The 18,804-nt window shown below is 39.9% G+C and overlaps 1 protein-coding gene and 1 long non-coding RNA gene across 16 annotated transcripts in view; one reads left to right on the top strand and one right to left on the bottom strand.

The window, feature by feature from the left end:
- LOC122241526 overlaps window positions 1-4,799 on the top strand; it is a 57,363-nt gene extending 52,564 nt beyond the window's left edge. For both annotated transcript variants that reach the window (XR_006221716.1, XR_006221717.1), the window contains exons 5-6: window positions 3,108-3,193; window positions 4,400-4,799. This is a non-coding gene — a long non-coding RNA (uncharacterized LOC122241526). The remainder of the gene's footprint in view (window positions 1-3,107; window positions 3,194-4,399) is intronic.
- Window positions 1-18,804, bottom strand: part of RWDD3 (RWD domain containing 3) — a 104,080-nt gene that overhangs the window by 56,552 nt on the left and 28,724 nt on the right. For 7 of the 14 annotated variants that reach the window (XM_042997944.1, XM_042997945.1, XM_042997946.1 and 4 more), the window contains 3 exons: window positions 13,738-14,225; window positions 11,668-11,783; window positions 11,075-11,569 (listed from right to left, as the gene is read on the bottom strand). In XM_042997944.1, the coding sequence (XP_042853878.1) occupies window positions 11,455-11,569; window positions 11,668-11,783; window positions 13,738-14,225 (719 nt within the window). In that variant the 3' untranslated portion in view covers window positions 11,075-11,454. Of the gene's footprint in view, window positions 1-8,965; window positions 9,058-11,074; window positions 11,570-11,667; window positions 11,784-13,720; window positions 14,226-18,804 lie in introns of those variants that run through there. The other 7 variants (XR_006221713.1, XR_006221715.1, XR_006221714.1 and 4 more) reach the window with 5 other exon arrangements.

Here is an 18,804-nt window from a genome sequence, read left to right as displayed (position 1 = left end):
CCAGACTCCATTAGGGAGATTTTGTAATATAAAGTATCTTCTCTATATTACCTTTCTTTTTTTAAAAAAAATTTAATGTTTGTTTATTTTTGAGAGAAAGAGCATGAGCAGGGGAGAGGGAGAGAGAGGGAGACACAGAATCCAAGGCAGACCCCAGGTGCTGAGCTGTCAGCACAGAGCCCTTATGCAGGGCTCAAACCCACAAACAGCAAGATCATGACCTGAGTCGAAGTCGGATGCTTAACCGACTGAGCCACCCAGACGCCCCTCCGTGTTACCTTTCTAAAGCTTCAACAATCAAAAAGAAAAATCTGTGGTTCTGAAACATATCTGACCTCAAGGTTTATATGAGGGAATATTAACTGTAGCAATGGATAGGATGGGACAGAGGGAGAACAGAGATGAGAATACTAGATTGGAGACTTCCAATAGTCCTGGCCAGAAAAAAATAAGAACTTGGCATACGGTGTACCCACGAGAATGGAAAAGATGGGAGAATATAAGAATCAGTAGAAACTCGACGTGACAGCTAATTGGATGCAAGAAAGTGAGGAAGAAGTCAATGCAAACATCCAAGGTTAATCCTAGGAGCCCAGTGACAGTTTCGGTAACAATATCAACAACAAGACAAATGCAATCATTTGTTTTAATCATACTAGATTTGATGTGTACAGTTGTGTAGATTATACAACCCAAAATCTAGATTGTAATGTCAGGCAGAATTAGAAATGGGTGTGTAGAGCTCAGGAAAGAGGTCAGGACCTGAGAGGTGTAAACTTGAGCCTGGGCTACACGGAGGGGATAATGAAAGCTCTGCAAATGGATGAAATTCTCAAGTAATAAAGAAGTGAAAAACTCCATGCATAGAAATTTGGAAACCACTAGCACTTTACAACATAGCTTTCCTGGTTGCATGAAAGGTCTACTGCTGAAGATTAGCAGAGACTAACTGTCCCCCAGTGACGGAGAAGCAGGATTGTCAGACACATCAGAAAAGAACTAGGCTGGCATTCACACAGAAGGAGTACAATTCTGGAATTTTCTCCTAATAACACTTCAGGGTGTCTGTTGCCAGCAATGTACTAAGCAAACACAAGTTTAGAGCTCTGGAAAGTTGTCCCAAAGCAAGTGAGTTCACTTTTTTAAAAAAAATCAATACATGTCTTTGAGTCTACGTTTTTTATACTCCTGGGCTAGTAGAAATGCAACTTTTTGTGGAATTTATTATTGTGGCCAGTTCTGACTCAAAAGGAGCCAGTCAGTCCAAAGAAAACTATAGTTTGTCAGGCTGTTAACTTGTTTTGTTAACAGTATCTTTCTTACCAGTACGACTACAGATTCATATCAGTATCTAATGTTTTGTAGCCAACGGACACAGATACAGTAAGAGACAGCAATGAGTGAAGCAGCTAGGAACTGAAAGCCACATTCCTCCCCTCTAAAAGCAAAGCTACGGATGGCAACTTCCTGAGAGGTGTGAGGGCTAACCGTGTATGTCAACTTGGCTGTGCCACTTTGCCCACATATTTGGTCAAACATCATTCTGGATGGTCCTGTGAGGGTGTTTCAGGGTGAGGTTTGCATTTTAATCGGTGGACCCTGAGAAAGTAGATTGCCCACCAAAATGTGGGTGGACCTCACCCAATGAGTTGAAAACACAAATAGAACAAAAGCCTGACCTCCCCAAGCAAGAGGGTATTCTACCAGCACAATGACCGCCTTCACTGGCTTTTTCCCCAGGGCTCCACACAGGCAGCCTTGGACCTAAACTACAACATCGGCTCTTACTGAACCTCCAGCCTGCAGGCCCACTCTGTAAATGTTTGGTTTACCAGCCTCCATAATCACTTGAGCCAATTCTGTAAAATAAATAAATATATACCCTGTTGGTTCTGTTTCTCTGAAGAACCCTAACTAATACAAGAGGGTATAGAAAAAATAAAGCAACATCACTTCAGATGATCTGAAGCAATTGAAACCTATGATCCAGCTTGTTTGGGGGAAAAAAAAATCTAGTCAAAAACCGAATGGTGGAAAGCAAACTGAGGCATCAGAGTAGCTGAAATGACAAAGTGACCAGAGAAGAAGATTCCATTCCCCAGCTTTTCTCATCTCTTGAGAATTTTTATACATCAATGGCAGGTTTGCAATTCTCAGACATTTTTGTCTATTTTTCATAATACGGGGGCATTGCCCCTGTTTTTAGTCTCCGTATTTCAAACTCATTTTTGTGCCCTCTGCAATCTATAGTAGTGAAACTTTAAATGTAGTTTTTCATTTATCAAATCCAGACTTGGGTGCATCAACTGACAGATAGACAAATGAAGCTATTGTGCGACAATGCCAGAACTGTTAACATCTTCATCTTCTATCGCTGTATTTGTACAATTATTTGAATGCTACATTTTCCCTTTTGTATAAAAGTAAGTGGAAAACAGCAAATTGAAGGGTCAAAAATAGTGCTGACAAGCGAAAGTCTCATAAAGCTAGCATCACTGAGGGAAGACGGAGGCCATTTGGCATGCTAAGAGAGGCGGATGTACAGCTTCTGGCACAGAAACCTCAGCCAGTTGAGTCTACTTCAAACAGGCTATGTTCCTTCAGGTTCGTGTTTGCTACACTTACAGGGCCTGCTGCCTGGAACTCTCCACTGCCTACTTTTCTCTGGTCGGTCTCTTTCATTCAGGCACTGGTTCAAATGTCACCCCCTTAGAGAAGATTTCCCTAACCACTCTACTTAAAATAGCCTATTCTTCTGTGCCTCCCTTCCAATTTTTGAATGTGGCTGAGCCTTTATGATGGGAGAAGTTGCCATTAATTACAAAGATTTAAGAATCACTTTCAATATTTTTCTTATTTACGAAATATATTGTAATAACCGGCATTTTTAAAAGCCAGGCCTACTTTCACAAGAGAAAAAAAAAAGTAGAAATAACACATTAAATATCCAGCTTAATGAATTACTACAACTGAAATGTCTGAGAAACCAGCACCTGGTCAGGAAGTAGAGCGTAGCCATCGCTCTCCCTCCTCCACCCTCATCCCCACCCCCCAAAAATAATCGTCACGTGCAACACCAACCACAACCCCATCCTTTCCCCCCACAGGTAACTGTAAGCCATACAATAAAAGCCAAGAATGCATCTGTAATTTAGTGCCACTGTGCCTGCTTTTGAACATTTAGAATCATATGGTACGTATTCTTTTGTGTTCACTTCATTTGTTCAGTATTGCCTTTTTAAGATGAATCCATGTTGCTCTATGTGGCCATACTTCAGTCACTTAGTTTGCTTATAGGATTCCATTGCATGACTACACCACAATTTACTTGTCCGTTCCGTGTTGGTGGAGGTTTTGGGTTGCCACATTTGGGCTATGAAAAATAATACTGTTATGGACGTTCTTGTATAGGTAACCTCACACATTTATGCACATGTTTCTGGAGGGTACATACCTAGCAGCAGAAATGCTGGGTTATAGGGTATGCAATTGTCAGTTTTTCTAGATTAGATCAAACTGTTCGCTCAAAGTACCTGGGTGGATTTATACTCCCGCCAAGGGTGCATCAGTATGGACCTTGCTCCACTTCTTAGTCAACCCTTATTATTAATCATCTTGTAAATTCTTCTAGTGGGGGGCACCTGGGTGGCTCTGTCGGTTAGGTGGCAGACTCTTGATTTCAGCTCAGGTCATGATCTCAGCTCAGGTCATGATCTCACATTTCGTGGGATAGAGCCCTGCTACGGGTTCTGCACTGACACAGGGAAGCCTGCTTGGGATTTTCTCTCTCTCCCTCTCATTCTGCCCCTCCCCTGCTTGGGTTTTCTCCCTCTCCCTCTCTGTCTCTCTCAAAATAAATAAAAAACATTTTAAAAGTCTTTCAATATGAAACAAAGAAATAAATTCTTCCAGTGGGTGGCTGGTGGTATCATCGTGGTTTTATTTGCATCCCCCCCCCCCCCAATTACCAATGGCATTGAGTACCTTTGCATACTGTTTTTGGCCATTTGGATAGTTTCAGTTGTGAAGTACCTATTCAAGATTCCTTTGCCCATTTTTCTATCCGGTTGCCTATTTCTTATTAATATTCTGGAAATGAGACCTGTATCAATAAAATGTTAAATGCCTTTCCCCATTCTGTGGCATGCCTTTCCATTATCTTTAATGGTATCTTTTGATGAACATACGTTTTTAATTTTAGTGGAGTCCAACTTACTAATTTTTCCCGTCAAGATTTTGCTTTTGTGTCCTGTTTAACACCAGGATCTGAAGGTGAAGAAAATATGCTACTGTATTTTCTTCTAAAGTATTTTTGCCTTTCACATTGGCCTCTAATACATCTGGAATTCATCTTGGTTGTGAAGTAGGGGCAAAATTTAATTTTTTTTTTCCAATGCAGACACTCAGTTGTTCCAGGACCTTGTTCTGTCCTTTCCAAGCATGATTCCTGGAACATCCTCATTTAACTCAACAATTGGGCTTGGCGGAAGCAGATGGGTCTCAGAGAATGGCTGCAGAATATCAAATTCGGGTAGGTAATGACTCCAATTATAATTGCTATTCCAGATGTAGTCTTATCCTGCAGCAAATCAACATAGCCCTGGGTACGTGGTATCTAGCTCTGGATCTGGCAAATACTTTTCCTTGGTATCAATTTGTAAAGACCACTAGAAGTAGTTTGTTTTTACCTGGCAAGTACAGCCTGACACTTTCACTTCAGGACTATATCTTACTTTAGGACTATGTCAGCTCTCTGGCTCTGTGTCATAATTCAGTATTCAAGGACTTCTTCATTCATTTTAACATCCCTCTGAACATGATGCTGATTGGACCTGGCAAACAGAAAGTAGCAAGTACTCTAAATGCCTTACCAAAAAGAGGGAGATAAAAGCCCATGAAAATTCAGAAGCTCACCAGCATGGTGAAGTTTTTAGGGGTCCAGTGTTCTGAGGCATATCCCAGAATATCCCAAGTTGCTTCACCTTACACTCCTACCACTAACATACAATGCTTCCTAGGCATGTTTGGATTCTGGAGGCAATATATTTTATATTTTAATGTGATTTTCTGCCCCATTTGATGATTAATCCTTGGAGTTGCCGGTTTTGAGTGGGGCCCAGAGCAAGAAAAGGCTGCAGATCCAAACTGAGTATAAGCTGTCTTGCTGCGTGGGCCTTGCAGCCCAGATGACGCAATGGAGCCCAATGTAGTCAGAGTACAATAGAACTTAAAGTTTTATATCAAAGCCATGCTCTTTCACATATAGCTATCCTTCTCTTGAAAAAGAGCTCCTAGCTTGCTCCTGGTTCTTCATTGACACTGAACACTTGACTGTGGGACACCAACTGACTATGTGACCTGAGCTACCTGTCATGAACTGGATATTATTTCATCCATGAAGTCATAAATATGGGCATGTACAATGAAGTGATGTGTCCAAGAGCAGGCTCCAGCAGGTCCTGAAGGCACAGGCAAGCTGCATGACCAAGTGACTCAGATGACCATAGAAACCACTACATAGCTGCTTCTTCCAGGATCATGCCTCCAGCATCACGGGGAGTACCCATAACTTGTTAGCCGAGGAAGAACGAACTCAGGCTTTCTGAGGATGGTTCTTCAGCAATTACCATTCCAGTCTAAAGTGTCTTGGAGAGGTGAAAGTGAAGAGAAAAAACCTTTTCAGTGGGTAAATCTCTGAGTTGTACTTCTGGTTATATACTTTACCTAGGTAAAGAAATGCCCATGGTGGGGCGCCTGGGTGGCTCAGTCGGTTGAGCGTCCAACTTCAGCTCAGGTCATGATCTCACAGTTTGTGGTTTTGAGCCCCACGTCAGGATCTGTGCTGACAGCTCAGAGCCTGGAGCCTGCTTCTGATTCTGTGTCTTCCTCTCTCTCTGCTCCTCCTCCTGCTTGCAGCCTGCCTCTCTCTCTCAAAAATAAACAAACATTAAAAAATAAAAAAAATTAAAAAAGAAATGTCCATGGTGTAGATCTATAGTATATCATGGGCACTGGCTAATGGATTGGCCAGGGAAATCAGTCACTTTGAAAGAACTAGATCAGAAGACTAATGACAGAGATCTGAGGCAGATATACATGAATGGACCCCTCAGGATGAGCATAAAATATGAGAATATTTACATCCCATGTGATGTTTATAAAAGGACAACCACTGCAGAGAAAGCCTTCACTGATTAAATGGACAGGCTAACTCATTCTGTAGACTTCAGTCATCCTCTTTCCCTAGCACCCCCGTGCTTGCTCAGTGGGCTCTAATACAAAGCAAATATGGCAGCAGGGATAGAAGTTATACATGGGCTCAGCAACATAAAATTTCTCTCCCCAATATTGATCTTGCTGTTATCACTGCTGAGTGCCTAACCTGCTATGAACAGAGATCAATGCTGAGCCACCAGTAGGGCCTCATATCCTGGGAGACACTACTGCCTCATGACTAGTTAATTACATTGGATCTCTTCTCTAGTGGAAGGGCCAGCAATTTGTCCTCAGAGAAATACTTATTTCAGTTATAAATCAGAAGTTCCTTTCTATAATACTACCAACCACAATATTATAGACGTTGTGAGAGCACAATATAATTTCGAAGTGAAAAATTCATTTCACAACAAAAGAAATGTAGCAATGGGCTCATGACTATGAAACGTATAGGCCTTCCATGTGCCAAATCGCCCAGAAGTGGCTAGCTTGATAGAATAATATAATGACCTACAAAAGAGTCAGTTATCTGGCTAGCTAGAAGACAAGACTCTGAAAGTTGAGGTGCTATCATACAATACAAAGATGTACTTTGAATCCGTGATCAATATAAGATATTATTTCTCCCACTGCCAGAATACATGGGTCCAGAAATCAAGGAATTAAAATAAGATGGATTTCTGTATTATACATATAATCCACTCACAAAATTTTTATTCCCAACTCTGTAAACTTGGGCTATGCTGGTTTGGCAGTCTTAGTTCTCATGGAAGGAATGTTTCTACCAGCCACACAAAATGGTTCAAATGAATTAGAAGGTGAGACTGACACCTGAATATATTAGGCTCCTTAGAACACTAAATGAACAAGCAAAGAAAGAGGTTCGCAAAATGGCAGGGGTGATTGATCCAGATTACTACAGGAAAACTGGGCTACTGCTACACCATGGGGTTGACAAGAACTATGTCAAGAGCCCAGGGAATACTTAATATTTTTTGTTCAATAGTCAAAGTTAATAAGCAACCCAACTCCTGAAAACGTAGATCCTTCCAAAATGAAGAGTTGGCTACCCTACTAGATAGAGAGCCTTAACTAGAGAATGTGCTGACCAAGAGCAAAGAAAAATGGAGTAGAAGGAGAAGTTATAAATATCAGCTACAGCTTCAAGATCAGTTATAGAAACAAGTATCAAAGTACTCATGCAAATTTGCTTCATTGCTTGTTCTGTGTATCTTTGTATATATTAACTGTCTTTCCTTCCCACTTTCCTCAAGTTTTTCCCTTTCCTTCTCTCAAGTTATATAAGAAAGGTTGGTAGTGGTGAACTTTACAGTTTATCTTCAGGTTAGAGAACATCCAGGTGGGATTGTGACTGAACAAGAATTAACACCAGGGGCGCCTGGGTGGCTCAGTCGGTTAAGCATTGACTTCGGCTCAAGTCATGATCTCACGGTTTTTGAGTTCAAGCCCCACATCTCTCTCCCTCTGCCCCTCCCCCATGCTCTCTCAAAATACAGAATTAAACGTCAAAAAAAAAAAAAAAAGAATTAACACCAGTGAGTCTAATAGTAACTGATGGGACCTTATTTCTCCACTTTTGGGGGGAAAGTTAAAAGTCTTCATCTGTACAGAAAAAAATAGTTAAATCTGATAGAAGCATAAACCTGTACTTGTACAGAAGTTTAAATGTGGGTAGGGAGTAGGTGTGAATGCTTAAAAGCTAAAAGGGAAGGCTGTGCTGGTTACTTACTATAGGCACACAGGTCTCTCCCCTCTCACTTCATACACACACACACACACACACACACACACACACACACACATCCATCCTCCCACATTTTGTGGTTCTCCTGGGGTCGGGTTATTCAAATGACATTTCCCAGACTTCTTTACCAGGTGGATTCCTGTTGAGTTTGCTCAATAGGAGGCACTGCTGGGAACTCTGCTAGTGGTACAGGTTCCAGCACTGTGACGGCTGTTGGCATTTGCTGCAGTGGCAGCAAGTGGCAACTCCAATAGACCAGAGATAGTACCTATCAGCAGCGGTAGCTCTGGGACCAACTACAATAGTCTTTAAAGTGCAGCAGCAGGTAAATGTTTCATAATTTCTAAACGCTGAGTAGATCGCCCTCCCCTCTCTTTTTCTTCTCTGTCACCTAGCTCCACTCCCTCTCCTTTTTGCTCTTTTGGTCTTCTAACCAATTCCTGTTTTAGATTCACTGTTTGAAATACCTAGGCTGGTTTCTGGGTTCCTAACTGCACTTTAACTAATGGACCATTCTTGAATTCTTAATATTTTTCAGTTCTAGAATTTCTATTTGTTTTTTGTTTTGTTGTTTTTCAAATACAAATATAGCATGTCACCTTTTACATTTTCTAATTCCAGTTCCAAGTTTGGCTTTTATCTCCTGGAACATACTAAGCCTGTTTCGTGATCTATGTCTAATAACTCTAGCATGTAGAGTCCCTGTGGTTCTATTTCTATTGTCTATTATTTCTGTTGTTTCTCATTAATAGTATCTTGTCTCTTCATGAGTCCAATTATCTCTGATTATCTGCTGAATACTGAATTTTAAAATTACTTATAAATTTGACACCTAGGATAATGTTATCTGATTCCAAAGAAGACTTAGAGGATATGGGGCATTAGAATCATGGACTACCCTAATCCAAATTCAAAGCTTAAGACATTCTGGACCTAACAGAACCCACCAACTTTAGCTATAGTACTAGGACAACTAGTACTTACTCTCACAGTGCAGTCCTTCAGGGGTCCCAGCCCTTGGCCCCCCATCTTCTATCTTCTGGAAGTCCTAATTAGCTTTTCAGAAGTACCTCAAGCTGAAAAGAAAGCATCAGGGTTTTAGTAAAATCTTCCTCTAGTTAAGAAAATAAAAATATAAGAAGATAAAAAAACATCTTCCTCCAGTTAAGAAAATACCAGAGACTCTTACAGACTTTTTGCACATGATTTTAAATTTTCTTTTATTCAGAGATCATCAAATTAAATTCATATAAATCTCTAACACCGTCAAGGTTAGTTTTGCATTCCAATGTGTATACATTTGTGAAAGACTTAGATGTGAACATCCACAAAAAAAATAAATAAATAAAAACCAATACTTTTAAAACATTTTAGCAAATAGAAATGTAATTAATTTGGAGAAAGTCATTACCAACATTCAATTTTGCCTGATTCAAGCTCTTCTCTAGGGGTGGAAGGTCAAATCTGAAGATGAGAGTTTGAAGGAGAACCATAAATTAAATCATGGTGTGGCAAACACTTGAGCACAGAAGAGTCAAGGCAAAATGAAGCACTCACAGTTCTCTTGTGGTAAAATTCAGACCCAGCCTCCTACTACTGCTACTGCTACAACCTTGATGGCAGTAACTTTTAATCCCCTCGTTTAGTTAAGTCAAAGAAAGTGGTAATAACGTCCAGTCCCAAATTTTCAAGCCTATTTTCAGTTTAGCATATCAGTAGCCTAGTGTCTCCTTGCCATACCGTTCCCATAGAACAACCTAACATTTACCAGTTCTCCAGGAAAAAAAAAATCACAAATATCCTTGAATGAGATAAAATGAACCGAAAATCCCCCTTCGCTGGAACCCCATAAAATGATCATTAGGTAGGAATAACTTAATTGTAAGGGTGCCTGAAAAGTGAGACAATCAGACTGAACCACCACGATGCCAGAGCAACGCTGTCAAGGAACACTACCAGCATGCTCGAACGTGCCCTTGCTTATGCCTCCCATCGGTTAGGATTTTATAATTACATCACTGTACTTCATAGATCGCAGGGAGAGGGATTTGTGTGGCCTTTCCTCCATCACTTGGCCCCTTATTTCAGAAGTACAGTTGGCTTTGTGAACACAAATATCCTTTCTGAAATGTAAATGGCTCCTTACACTTGTTAGAGATTTTAATGCAAGCTTTTATTTTCTGGTGTCTTCTCTTCTTTACTATATAGTAAATATATATATATATATATTTTTTTTTTTTTTAACGTTTATTTATTTTTGAGACAGGGAGAGACAGAGCATGAACAGGGGAGGGTCAGAGAGAGGGAGACACAGAATATGAAGCAGGCTCCAGGCTCTGAGCTGTCAGCACAGAGCCCGACGAGGGGCTAGAACTCACGGACCGCAAGATCATGACCTGAGCCGAAGTCAGCCGCCCAACCGACTGAGCCACCCAGGCGCCCCCTATAGTAAATATATTTTAAGATTATCATACTTTAACATATTTCCTAAGAAATAAAATAATGGTATTTTGGGGCGCAGTCGGTGGTTCAGTCAGTTAAGCATCTGACTTCAGCTCAGGTCATGATCTTGCTGTTTGTGAGTTCAAGCCCCGCGTACGGTTCTGTGCTGACAGCTCAGAGCCTGGAGCCTGCTTCAGATTCTCTGTCTCCCTCTCTCTCTGCCCCTTCTCTGCTCACATTCTCTCTCTCTCCCTCTAAAATGAATAAACATTAAAAAAAAATTTTTTAATGGTATCTCTGTATCATTTCCTCCATCCAACAAGTCAAGTTCATTTTGTGTGAAAGTTTTCCCCTTGTAAAACCAGAAGGTGAATTTTTCAAAAAAGAATTCTAATTTAAATAGACTCTCTAGTCCTGTAACTGGCAGGTACTGTGCTATCTGGGACCTCAAAGAAAGCGATCATAAATCAAGTTCTACAGAACTTCTTTGATTTTATTCAAGCCAACAATTCATGCACTTCCACAAAGAAATCAGTGTTATATTTTTCTTAACATTCAACTTAAAACATTAGATATAATAAGCTGAAGAGGGGAAAATCGTGATCAAATGCTAAAAATGTAAACATGAGAAAAAGTAAACACAAAAACAAACCTTTAAAAAAATTCATTTAATTACAAGAAAATTAGCCAGAAAATTGCACAGTTCCAAACAAATCTGCTATACAAACACAAGGGCTCATTTACCATCATCATCTTATATTTATCTTGCAAATAACATTCCATCTATTGAACCTAGTCTTTGCTGGCAAAAATTAGAATACATGGATGTTTTTACTGTTTAATATTCCATAAGCAAAATTGGGTTTTGTTCCTGAAGTTAGAATGGTAGCTATCATTTTGCTTCAGAGAAACTTTAAAATTGTTCCCTTGTGAGGATTTCAATTAGCCATTCCCAAAACCCAATGTGAAACACAAAACAAAACAAAACAAAGAACCACTGCTATCTTACTAAAAGATTCCTGTCTTCCATTTCATTTTACCAGCCCAAGCACAAATTCGGAGAAAAGCTTCTTAAGTCCTGCAGTTTCAAATTCCTTTTGTAACTCATCCAACGATGAATACTCTTTGACTTCAAATGCCAGAAACCTGCATTATACAAGAGAAACTCATGAATATGCCTAGATTTGTCAGAGTATAATTATCGATTCAGTTACTCTTCGTTCTGCAATAGTACTAAATTATACCTTTTGTGTTCTGTCTGTACTTTTGTTTCAAACAGTACACTAATCATTTTCTCTTTGCATTTCTTTCCACTTGAGTCCACATCTACTTTGGAGGTTTTCTGAAGAATCAGGTATTCCTAAATGATAAATCAGTACATTAAAAACAGATGCTACTCTGAATCTCACAGTCCTAGTTTCAAAGGAGCCATAAATCTGCAGGCTTATTTTCCTACGTAAAGAGTACCCCCTTTCTGAATCAAGCAATAAGAGGGCTATGGTGTCTTTCTACACTAGGCAGCATAATGTGCTGGTGGAAGGATGCAAACTACACAGGTTTAAATCTGGACCATGCAGCCTACTAGATCAGATTCCAGTCTGGCCACCTACACCCTCTGTGCCTCAGAGCCTGCTCCATGACATGGTACTCATAACAGCACCTACCTCATGGGAAGCTGTGATGGTTAAATGAGTTAATACATGCAAAGCACTCAGAGAGGCTGCCACACACAGCTATGGCACAATTAATAGTACCAACTACTGCCATTAATGTCACTACTTCCATGTCTGGAGGAGGTTAACAGGCACACAGCACTTGCCATTCCAAATGGCATGGCATCTATAAATATGTACCTGTAATTCTCCACCCTGATACGCAATCTTAGAAAATCGAACAGAGATATTTACATGAAGTGGCATTTTAGGGAAAGCTAATAATAATAATAATAATAATAATAATAATAAAAGGACTCTTTAAAAAGTGTAATTTCTCTACATTAGCAAAGTTCGAGTCAAATGAATAAATACTTGCTAATTGATTGATGGATCCAATCTGCAGAACATCTGCAGAACAGCTGCGCTTAGACTAACGTTCCTGAGCTGGCTTAAAGAAAAATCTGAGACTTTCAGGGAAATACGAACACGGAAATTAATTTGTATTCATTTTGTCAGTCAGTAGTTTACTTGAAATATCAAGTTTTGTAGATATACTATAAATCACCTTAAAACACCTGGCTCTTTGGTCAGACCTCAAACCAAGATTTAGATTAAGCTTTAATTATTTGTGGTATCTGTATGCTATAAACCCAGCACTCATCCGGTTAACCAAATACCAATTACGTATTGTGATAAGCGCCCACCCTAAAAAAAAGCTAGGTAGTTATTTTACAAATCTTTCAGATTATAGGTTGTGCAAGCTTAATCGGTTTTGAATAAATTCAATTGTAAGTATTCTTGACCCAACCTATCTGAAAGCACAAAACCTATTAAGTGATTTGTAGCGCTTTCAAGATATAAAATATAATAAGCAGCTTTCCTTGTCTGGTACCACATAAAACAGGTGAGATGAGTTGAGAATTCGAACTTGGAAAATCTGAAGATGATGATTTTGAAAGCAGCTGCTGAGACAAGTCAGGTGGAAAGCAAAAGTTAGGTGGGTGGTGACAAGCTGACAGCCCTAACGATTCTACTTCCACTAACACTAAATCCTCCTTAGGAAGGACCAGCGCCTCTTTCCAGGTATTAGAGGAGCCAAATTAAAGTGTCAGAATGTGTTTTTAACTGCCAAAAAGTTTAACCTTTCACAGACTACCCACAAATAGACACCGTGCTGTGCCAAAGAATGAAATACAAACACGCACAAACTTCTCGTGCACATTTATAAAGTTAAGGCTCAAAGCTAATTACAAACATTCATGCACCACAGAGATCTTTTTTATAACCCCTTACTTTTGTTATGCGGAATGATTTTTTTTTTAAGTTTATTTATTTTTTTGGGAAAGAGAGTAGGAGAGGGGCAGAAATAAAGGGGGACAGAGGACCCAAAGCGGGCTCTGTGCTGACAGCAGACAGCCTGATGCAGGGCTTGAACCCAGGAACTGTGAGATCAAGACCAGAGCCAAAGTCAGATGCTTAACTGACTGAGCCACCCAGGTGCCCCTGGAATGATTTTTCAAATATCATCTACTTATTCAAGCTTTACAAGTTTGTAGATATAATTAGAAGTTAAAGACACTCTTAAGAAGATAGAGATCCATTAACACCATTTTGGCAGAAAATAGCCAAATTCATACTCAACATTAAACTTTCTGGCACCTTGATATTGCTTCGGTCTCCTTGTAGTAAAATCAGTATTATTTTACCCATGAACATCAGTCTTCCTGTCAGTTGTAGATCAGAAGCCCACTTCTCAACAGTTTGGACATATTTGGTCTTTGCTCTCATGTGATCTAAATGCAAAAGAGTCATCCACAGTCCATCATCCACAGTCGTGCCTGTTGCAAAGGTACACTTTTCACGGCCACTTCCAGTTTCTGGTTGGTTGAGGACGTGCCTGAGATTGTGCTGAATCCAGAGAACCAGCTCATGAACCATAGGTTCCGACAAAAGGTTCTCTGCTTGCTTAAGTAACTTCTCTTTCACGGTCATGGACTGGGCCCGGGTCAAGTGTTCCGAGTGAACCGAGATGGCAGGTAGACACGACGGGTAATTTACCGGTAAGTGGAACAGCAATTCTAAAGGTACATCCTCACCCATAAGTCCTTCAGCTTTTGTGAGAATTCTGAACACGGTCCCATCTGTCTCTGGAAAGCACCCAAAAATAATTATTAGCTATACATAATGTGATTTGAATGGAACACTAAGAAGTCAAAATTTGTGTTTCCAGATCTACTTATTTTTCATGAGAAAACTTGAGTTATTTTGCGAAGAGACACATAATACTAAGCGAGCTGTGAATTACAGATGATCTCCTTCAGCCATACATATATACTCATGGATTCATGCATACCAGCACCCAGGACTTCTCTGGCATTTACACCGGCTATTGCCCCATTTTTATTCAGATTTCCCAGAGGGTTTCTCATCACAAATTTTTTTCCCACCCAGACCTAGTTATAATTCTGGAAACTCGTAATAAACTCATATGAACATTCAGAGAAACAGTATTGTGTATATATAAAATCAGTAATTAATTAAAAAGTGATACAGTACGTTCAAGGAAGGTCACTTTGGGGCAAATTCAAGTCAAAGCAAACACTGGGATGCTGTGTGGTTGCAGGGGCAGAGAAACCGATGACTGTGCATGATACAGTAACTGCCCGGCCCTGCTCTTTTCTTACTTCAAATATATTAGTATCAGTGCAACATGAAGGTAGCAAGATGAACTAAAATGGGGCGGACATCAATTCAGCCCTTTCTGGCTCCAGAAGGAGGAGGGGGGAAGCACACACAGGATAGGAGATGAAACACTCTGCTCTCTTTCAGATTTGCTCCACTTCACCCCTCTGATGTGTTCCACACCACTTCACCCCACTTTTCAAAAAGTTGATAAAACGTCAGGCTGATTCATTCTGCAGGGGGCAAGCAGCACACAGATCAGAAGAGCAGAGTAGAAGAGAACTGGGTGCAGACGGATCTCTTTGAAGCCGACTTGCCTCTCTCTACCCCTACTTCTTTCTCCACACGCCCTCGTTCCATTCTCCTTCACAAGAGAGGCAGGCAAACCTTTCTCATTTTCATACCTGGATTGCTGCCCCACAGCCTCAACAACTGGAACCTGAATGTGTCTCCCTTAAGAGAACCAAACGGAACATTAAAACGGCTTTCTAGCCATCTGATCCCATTAATACAGAAGCTGTTGTGACAGACATTGATTCATACAGGACCAAACAGATCTGCTGCATAGAGGTTTTTGTCGTGTTTTGTTTTTTGTTTTTAATAGACTCTTCAGTATCAGCTGCAAAGCACTACTATTTTAAGACACCACCCAGAAACACGAATGGTAACCATTATAAAGATCGTATTAAAGTGATACAGCCAAAATTTGTTGACATAAGAAAAATGTGTACTGTATAAAGAAAAATTCTCTAAATTTTAGTACATTCCTCTACGATCCATCACATTTCTCAAAACCCTTGTTTCTTCCGGCCAGTTCCTCATTTTTAAATATTTTATTATTAAATAGAGTCCGTATATGTCAGATCAGTACACTTCACTATGTGAAATGGGCATTATAAATACACCTACAGGCAACGTATAACCATTAGGCTGAATAAACTCTCCAGAAAACCTCTAGGGAGCCCAATTTTTCTCTCGAGGGGAAGCTTAACTTTTGAAGATCTTCATACATTCATCAGTCAACAAATATTCACCTAAAATCTGTCTTATGATTCCCATGGTACTTTGAACTTATTTTGTGGTACTTTCATACCAGAATTACTACAGTTGAACCAAATGAACTATTTTCTTCACATTGGAATATCTCAATTTTCTTTTTAGACAACAACCAAGAAGTAATTTTACAAGTTATAAGAAACTTTTTAATTTTACAGTTACACAGCTCTAAGCATTAGGTGGCTAGCTCGTCACCATGGGTCTCACAGGTGCAGAAGTCACTGCTACCTGTGCGAGACTGAACAATGGTCCAACGATGCATGTGTTCTGATCCCCAGAACATGGCAAAAGGGCCTTTGCAGATGTGATTAGGTTAACGAACCCGAGACGGGCACAAAATATAACACAAGTGTCCTTATAAGAGTAAGGAAGAGGGAGATTGTACCACAGAAGGCAATATAGTCACTGAAGCCAGATACCATGATGTCAGCTTTGAAGACAGAGGAGGACCATGAGCCAAGGGGTGCAAGAAATGCAGCTATAGAAGCTGGAAGAGGCAAAGAAATGGATTCACCCTCAGAGTCCCCAGTGGGAACACAGCCCTGCTGACCACTTGATTTTAGCCCAGTGAAAGTGATTTCAGGCTTCTGACCTCTGGGACTATAAAAGCAAATATGTGTTTTAAGCCACCACATTTTCAGAAATTTGTTACAGTTGCCACAGGAAACTAATACTATACCCGTACCCATAAAGCAAGCTTTTCCGTTCTAGCCAGGATCTCTTTCTGACAAAACTCTGAAACCCACAGTGTTCTCCAATCCCTGTCATATAAGTACCCACCGGTTCCTCCCCAGTGCAGATAACCAACTGACAGAAACAAGCAGTCCAGGGAGAAAGTATGAAAAGGCTACTGAGCTGGCCATTCAAATCCTTACCAATTTTCATTTTCCTCTCCTAGTAATTTTCTGGTCCCAGTCAGCAAAAAGAAAAGCAATGGGAGAAATCCTGACTTGTCTTAGAAAATTGTAAAATTATTGGTTGTATGTTTAGAAGAAAAATTGCTTTGAGTCTTTCAAAAACTGGAAAGGATTAACATTCTTCCTAATTGGTCTTCTTGGTGACACTGGGGCTGCAAACTAAAATTACACAAAATGATATTATCGCTGCAGGAAAACGAAAAGCCCAATAACATACACCACTCTGCTGATATAATAAAATTACATATTCTTTTAAAAACTCATTTTCTTCCTAAAACTCTAGAAGTATGCATATTACCCCTCCATTTCATATCTGCCTTGGTTTGTACATGCAACTAAACTGGGTGTCTCTCAAGTCAGAATTTTTCATGTAACCACATGTACTGTCAATCTGATTTTCTCGTTAAAAAAAGAGATTCAAAAAACAAAGTTGTCTCTATCTGCTTTAAGATTATTAACAGCTTAGAAACAGCGATTAACAGAAAAATAATCATGTTCTAAATCTAATGCTAAGCTCTGCCACTCCCTGGCCTCAAAAAACTCATTATTAAGTTTAACTCACAAATTCATCATTGTCAATAAACACCTATGCCCTAGAAAACTTATGCTTGCCCTAGAAAACCAAAATTTTCCGAAGTCCCAAGACGATTTTAATCTAAAGACCCCACCAAAAGATGTAGGTCTTGCCTCTGGTTGAATTAACAAATTCCCTAGTCTTTTTTTTTTTTTAAATAAGTCACTCTGCCTTATAATAAGTGTATCAATTTCATAAGTAAAACACAAACTAAAATAGGTTTCAAACCTTATTCTTCCTTACAAATACATGAAAGAAATTATATACCTAATCACACTCCAAACAACAGAAATTCAAACTAGAAAAACTGAACACCGAATTCCACAGCAATGTTACTTTTAAGGCTTTCCCCTACTTCATAGTCACACAGGAGAAACTTAGTAAATGCTGTCCAATAACAGAAGACATCGGAAAGTGTAAACAATCTAACAGAAGTTCTTCAAGATTCATTTAGACTCATTAAGAAACCATATACAACTGGCTTTCCTTATACTTGCTTTTTATTTTTCAATTTTTAAATATCCTCAGAGTAAGACTTTGTTCAGAAAACCGGTAAGAGGCCCCCAGTATCCTCTGATACTTCCCTGCACAGGGTTTTCTTTCCTCTTGCTCCCAGGCAGCTCACCACAAGCATGCGTCCCCCTTGTGCTTGTTTTTATGTTACAGCTGGGTTTTTAGGTGTTTAAAATGTGGTTAGAGAAAAAAGGAAAAAGGGAAACTAAAAATAAGGGAAGCTAAAAGTGGCAATCCCATCCTTTAGAAGTAAAGTTCAAGGCTGAATTGGTTTTACAGAGGTGAGCTCAGTACTGACAAACAGCAGGAAACAGAGCTGAGCAGATTTAGAGGGGTCAGTGGGTGACAGTCATGATTCATTTTGCAAGAGGGCCCAATCCAATCTGAACGTGAGTGTTAGCAGAATACAAAAATTCACTCTGAAGCTACCGTGCAAGCATATTATATGCTATTGAGTCTTACATACCTCCCATTTTACAACTTTCTGATCCGCAAGATAATTTCTAGAAATACAACTTCACATATAATGAGCACCGACTACAGCAATACAATCTGTGACCCTCAAGTATCTCATCAGGAAAATGAGGATTTATAACAGTATCACTCTCCTCTGATCGGTGTGCACACATATACATGCACAACACTCCCCTTCAGACTCATTCCGAACAAAAGTTGGGTCATACCCATCTCTTTTCTCTGGGTGCTCATTATTGCTCTTTCACAAGTGTTATCCTTGCTGAGAATTATCTTCCTCACGCAGCAGCCCCATTACTATCAAGGAGTATGATACAGTGCAAGGGTCCATACATTCTGGTGCCAGGTGGCTCCTTAACCAGCCTGAGCATCTGTGAACTTCTCGATGCACTTGAAGTATCAGGTACATGGTAGGTGACTCCATTAAATCTGGCACCTGGCCCGACTGCACTGTACAGGGAAGGGCAGAATATTCCTGATTTGGTCTACCCACAGCCCTGCCTAGTAGAC

Source organism: Panthera tigris, chromosome C1 (assembly GCF_018350195.1).
Source record: "Panthera tigris isolate Pti1 chromosome C1, P.tigris_Pti1_mat1.1, whole genome shotgun sequence".
NCBI lineage: Eukaryota > Metazoa > Chordata > Mammalia > Carnivora > Felidae > Panthera > Panthera tigris.
Note: the sequence above shows the minus strand (reverse complement) of the source record. Positions and strands in the feature narration are given on the sequence as shown.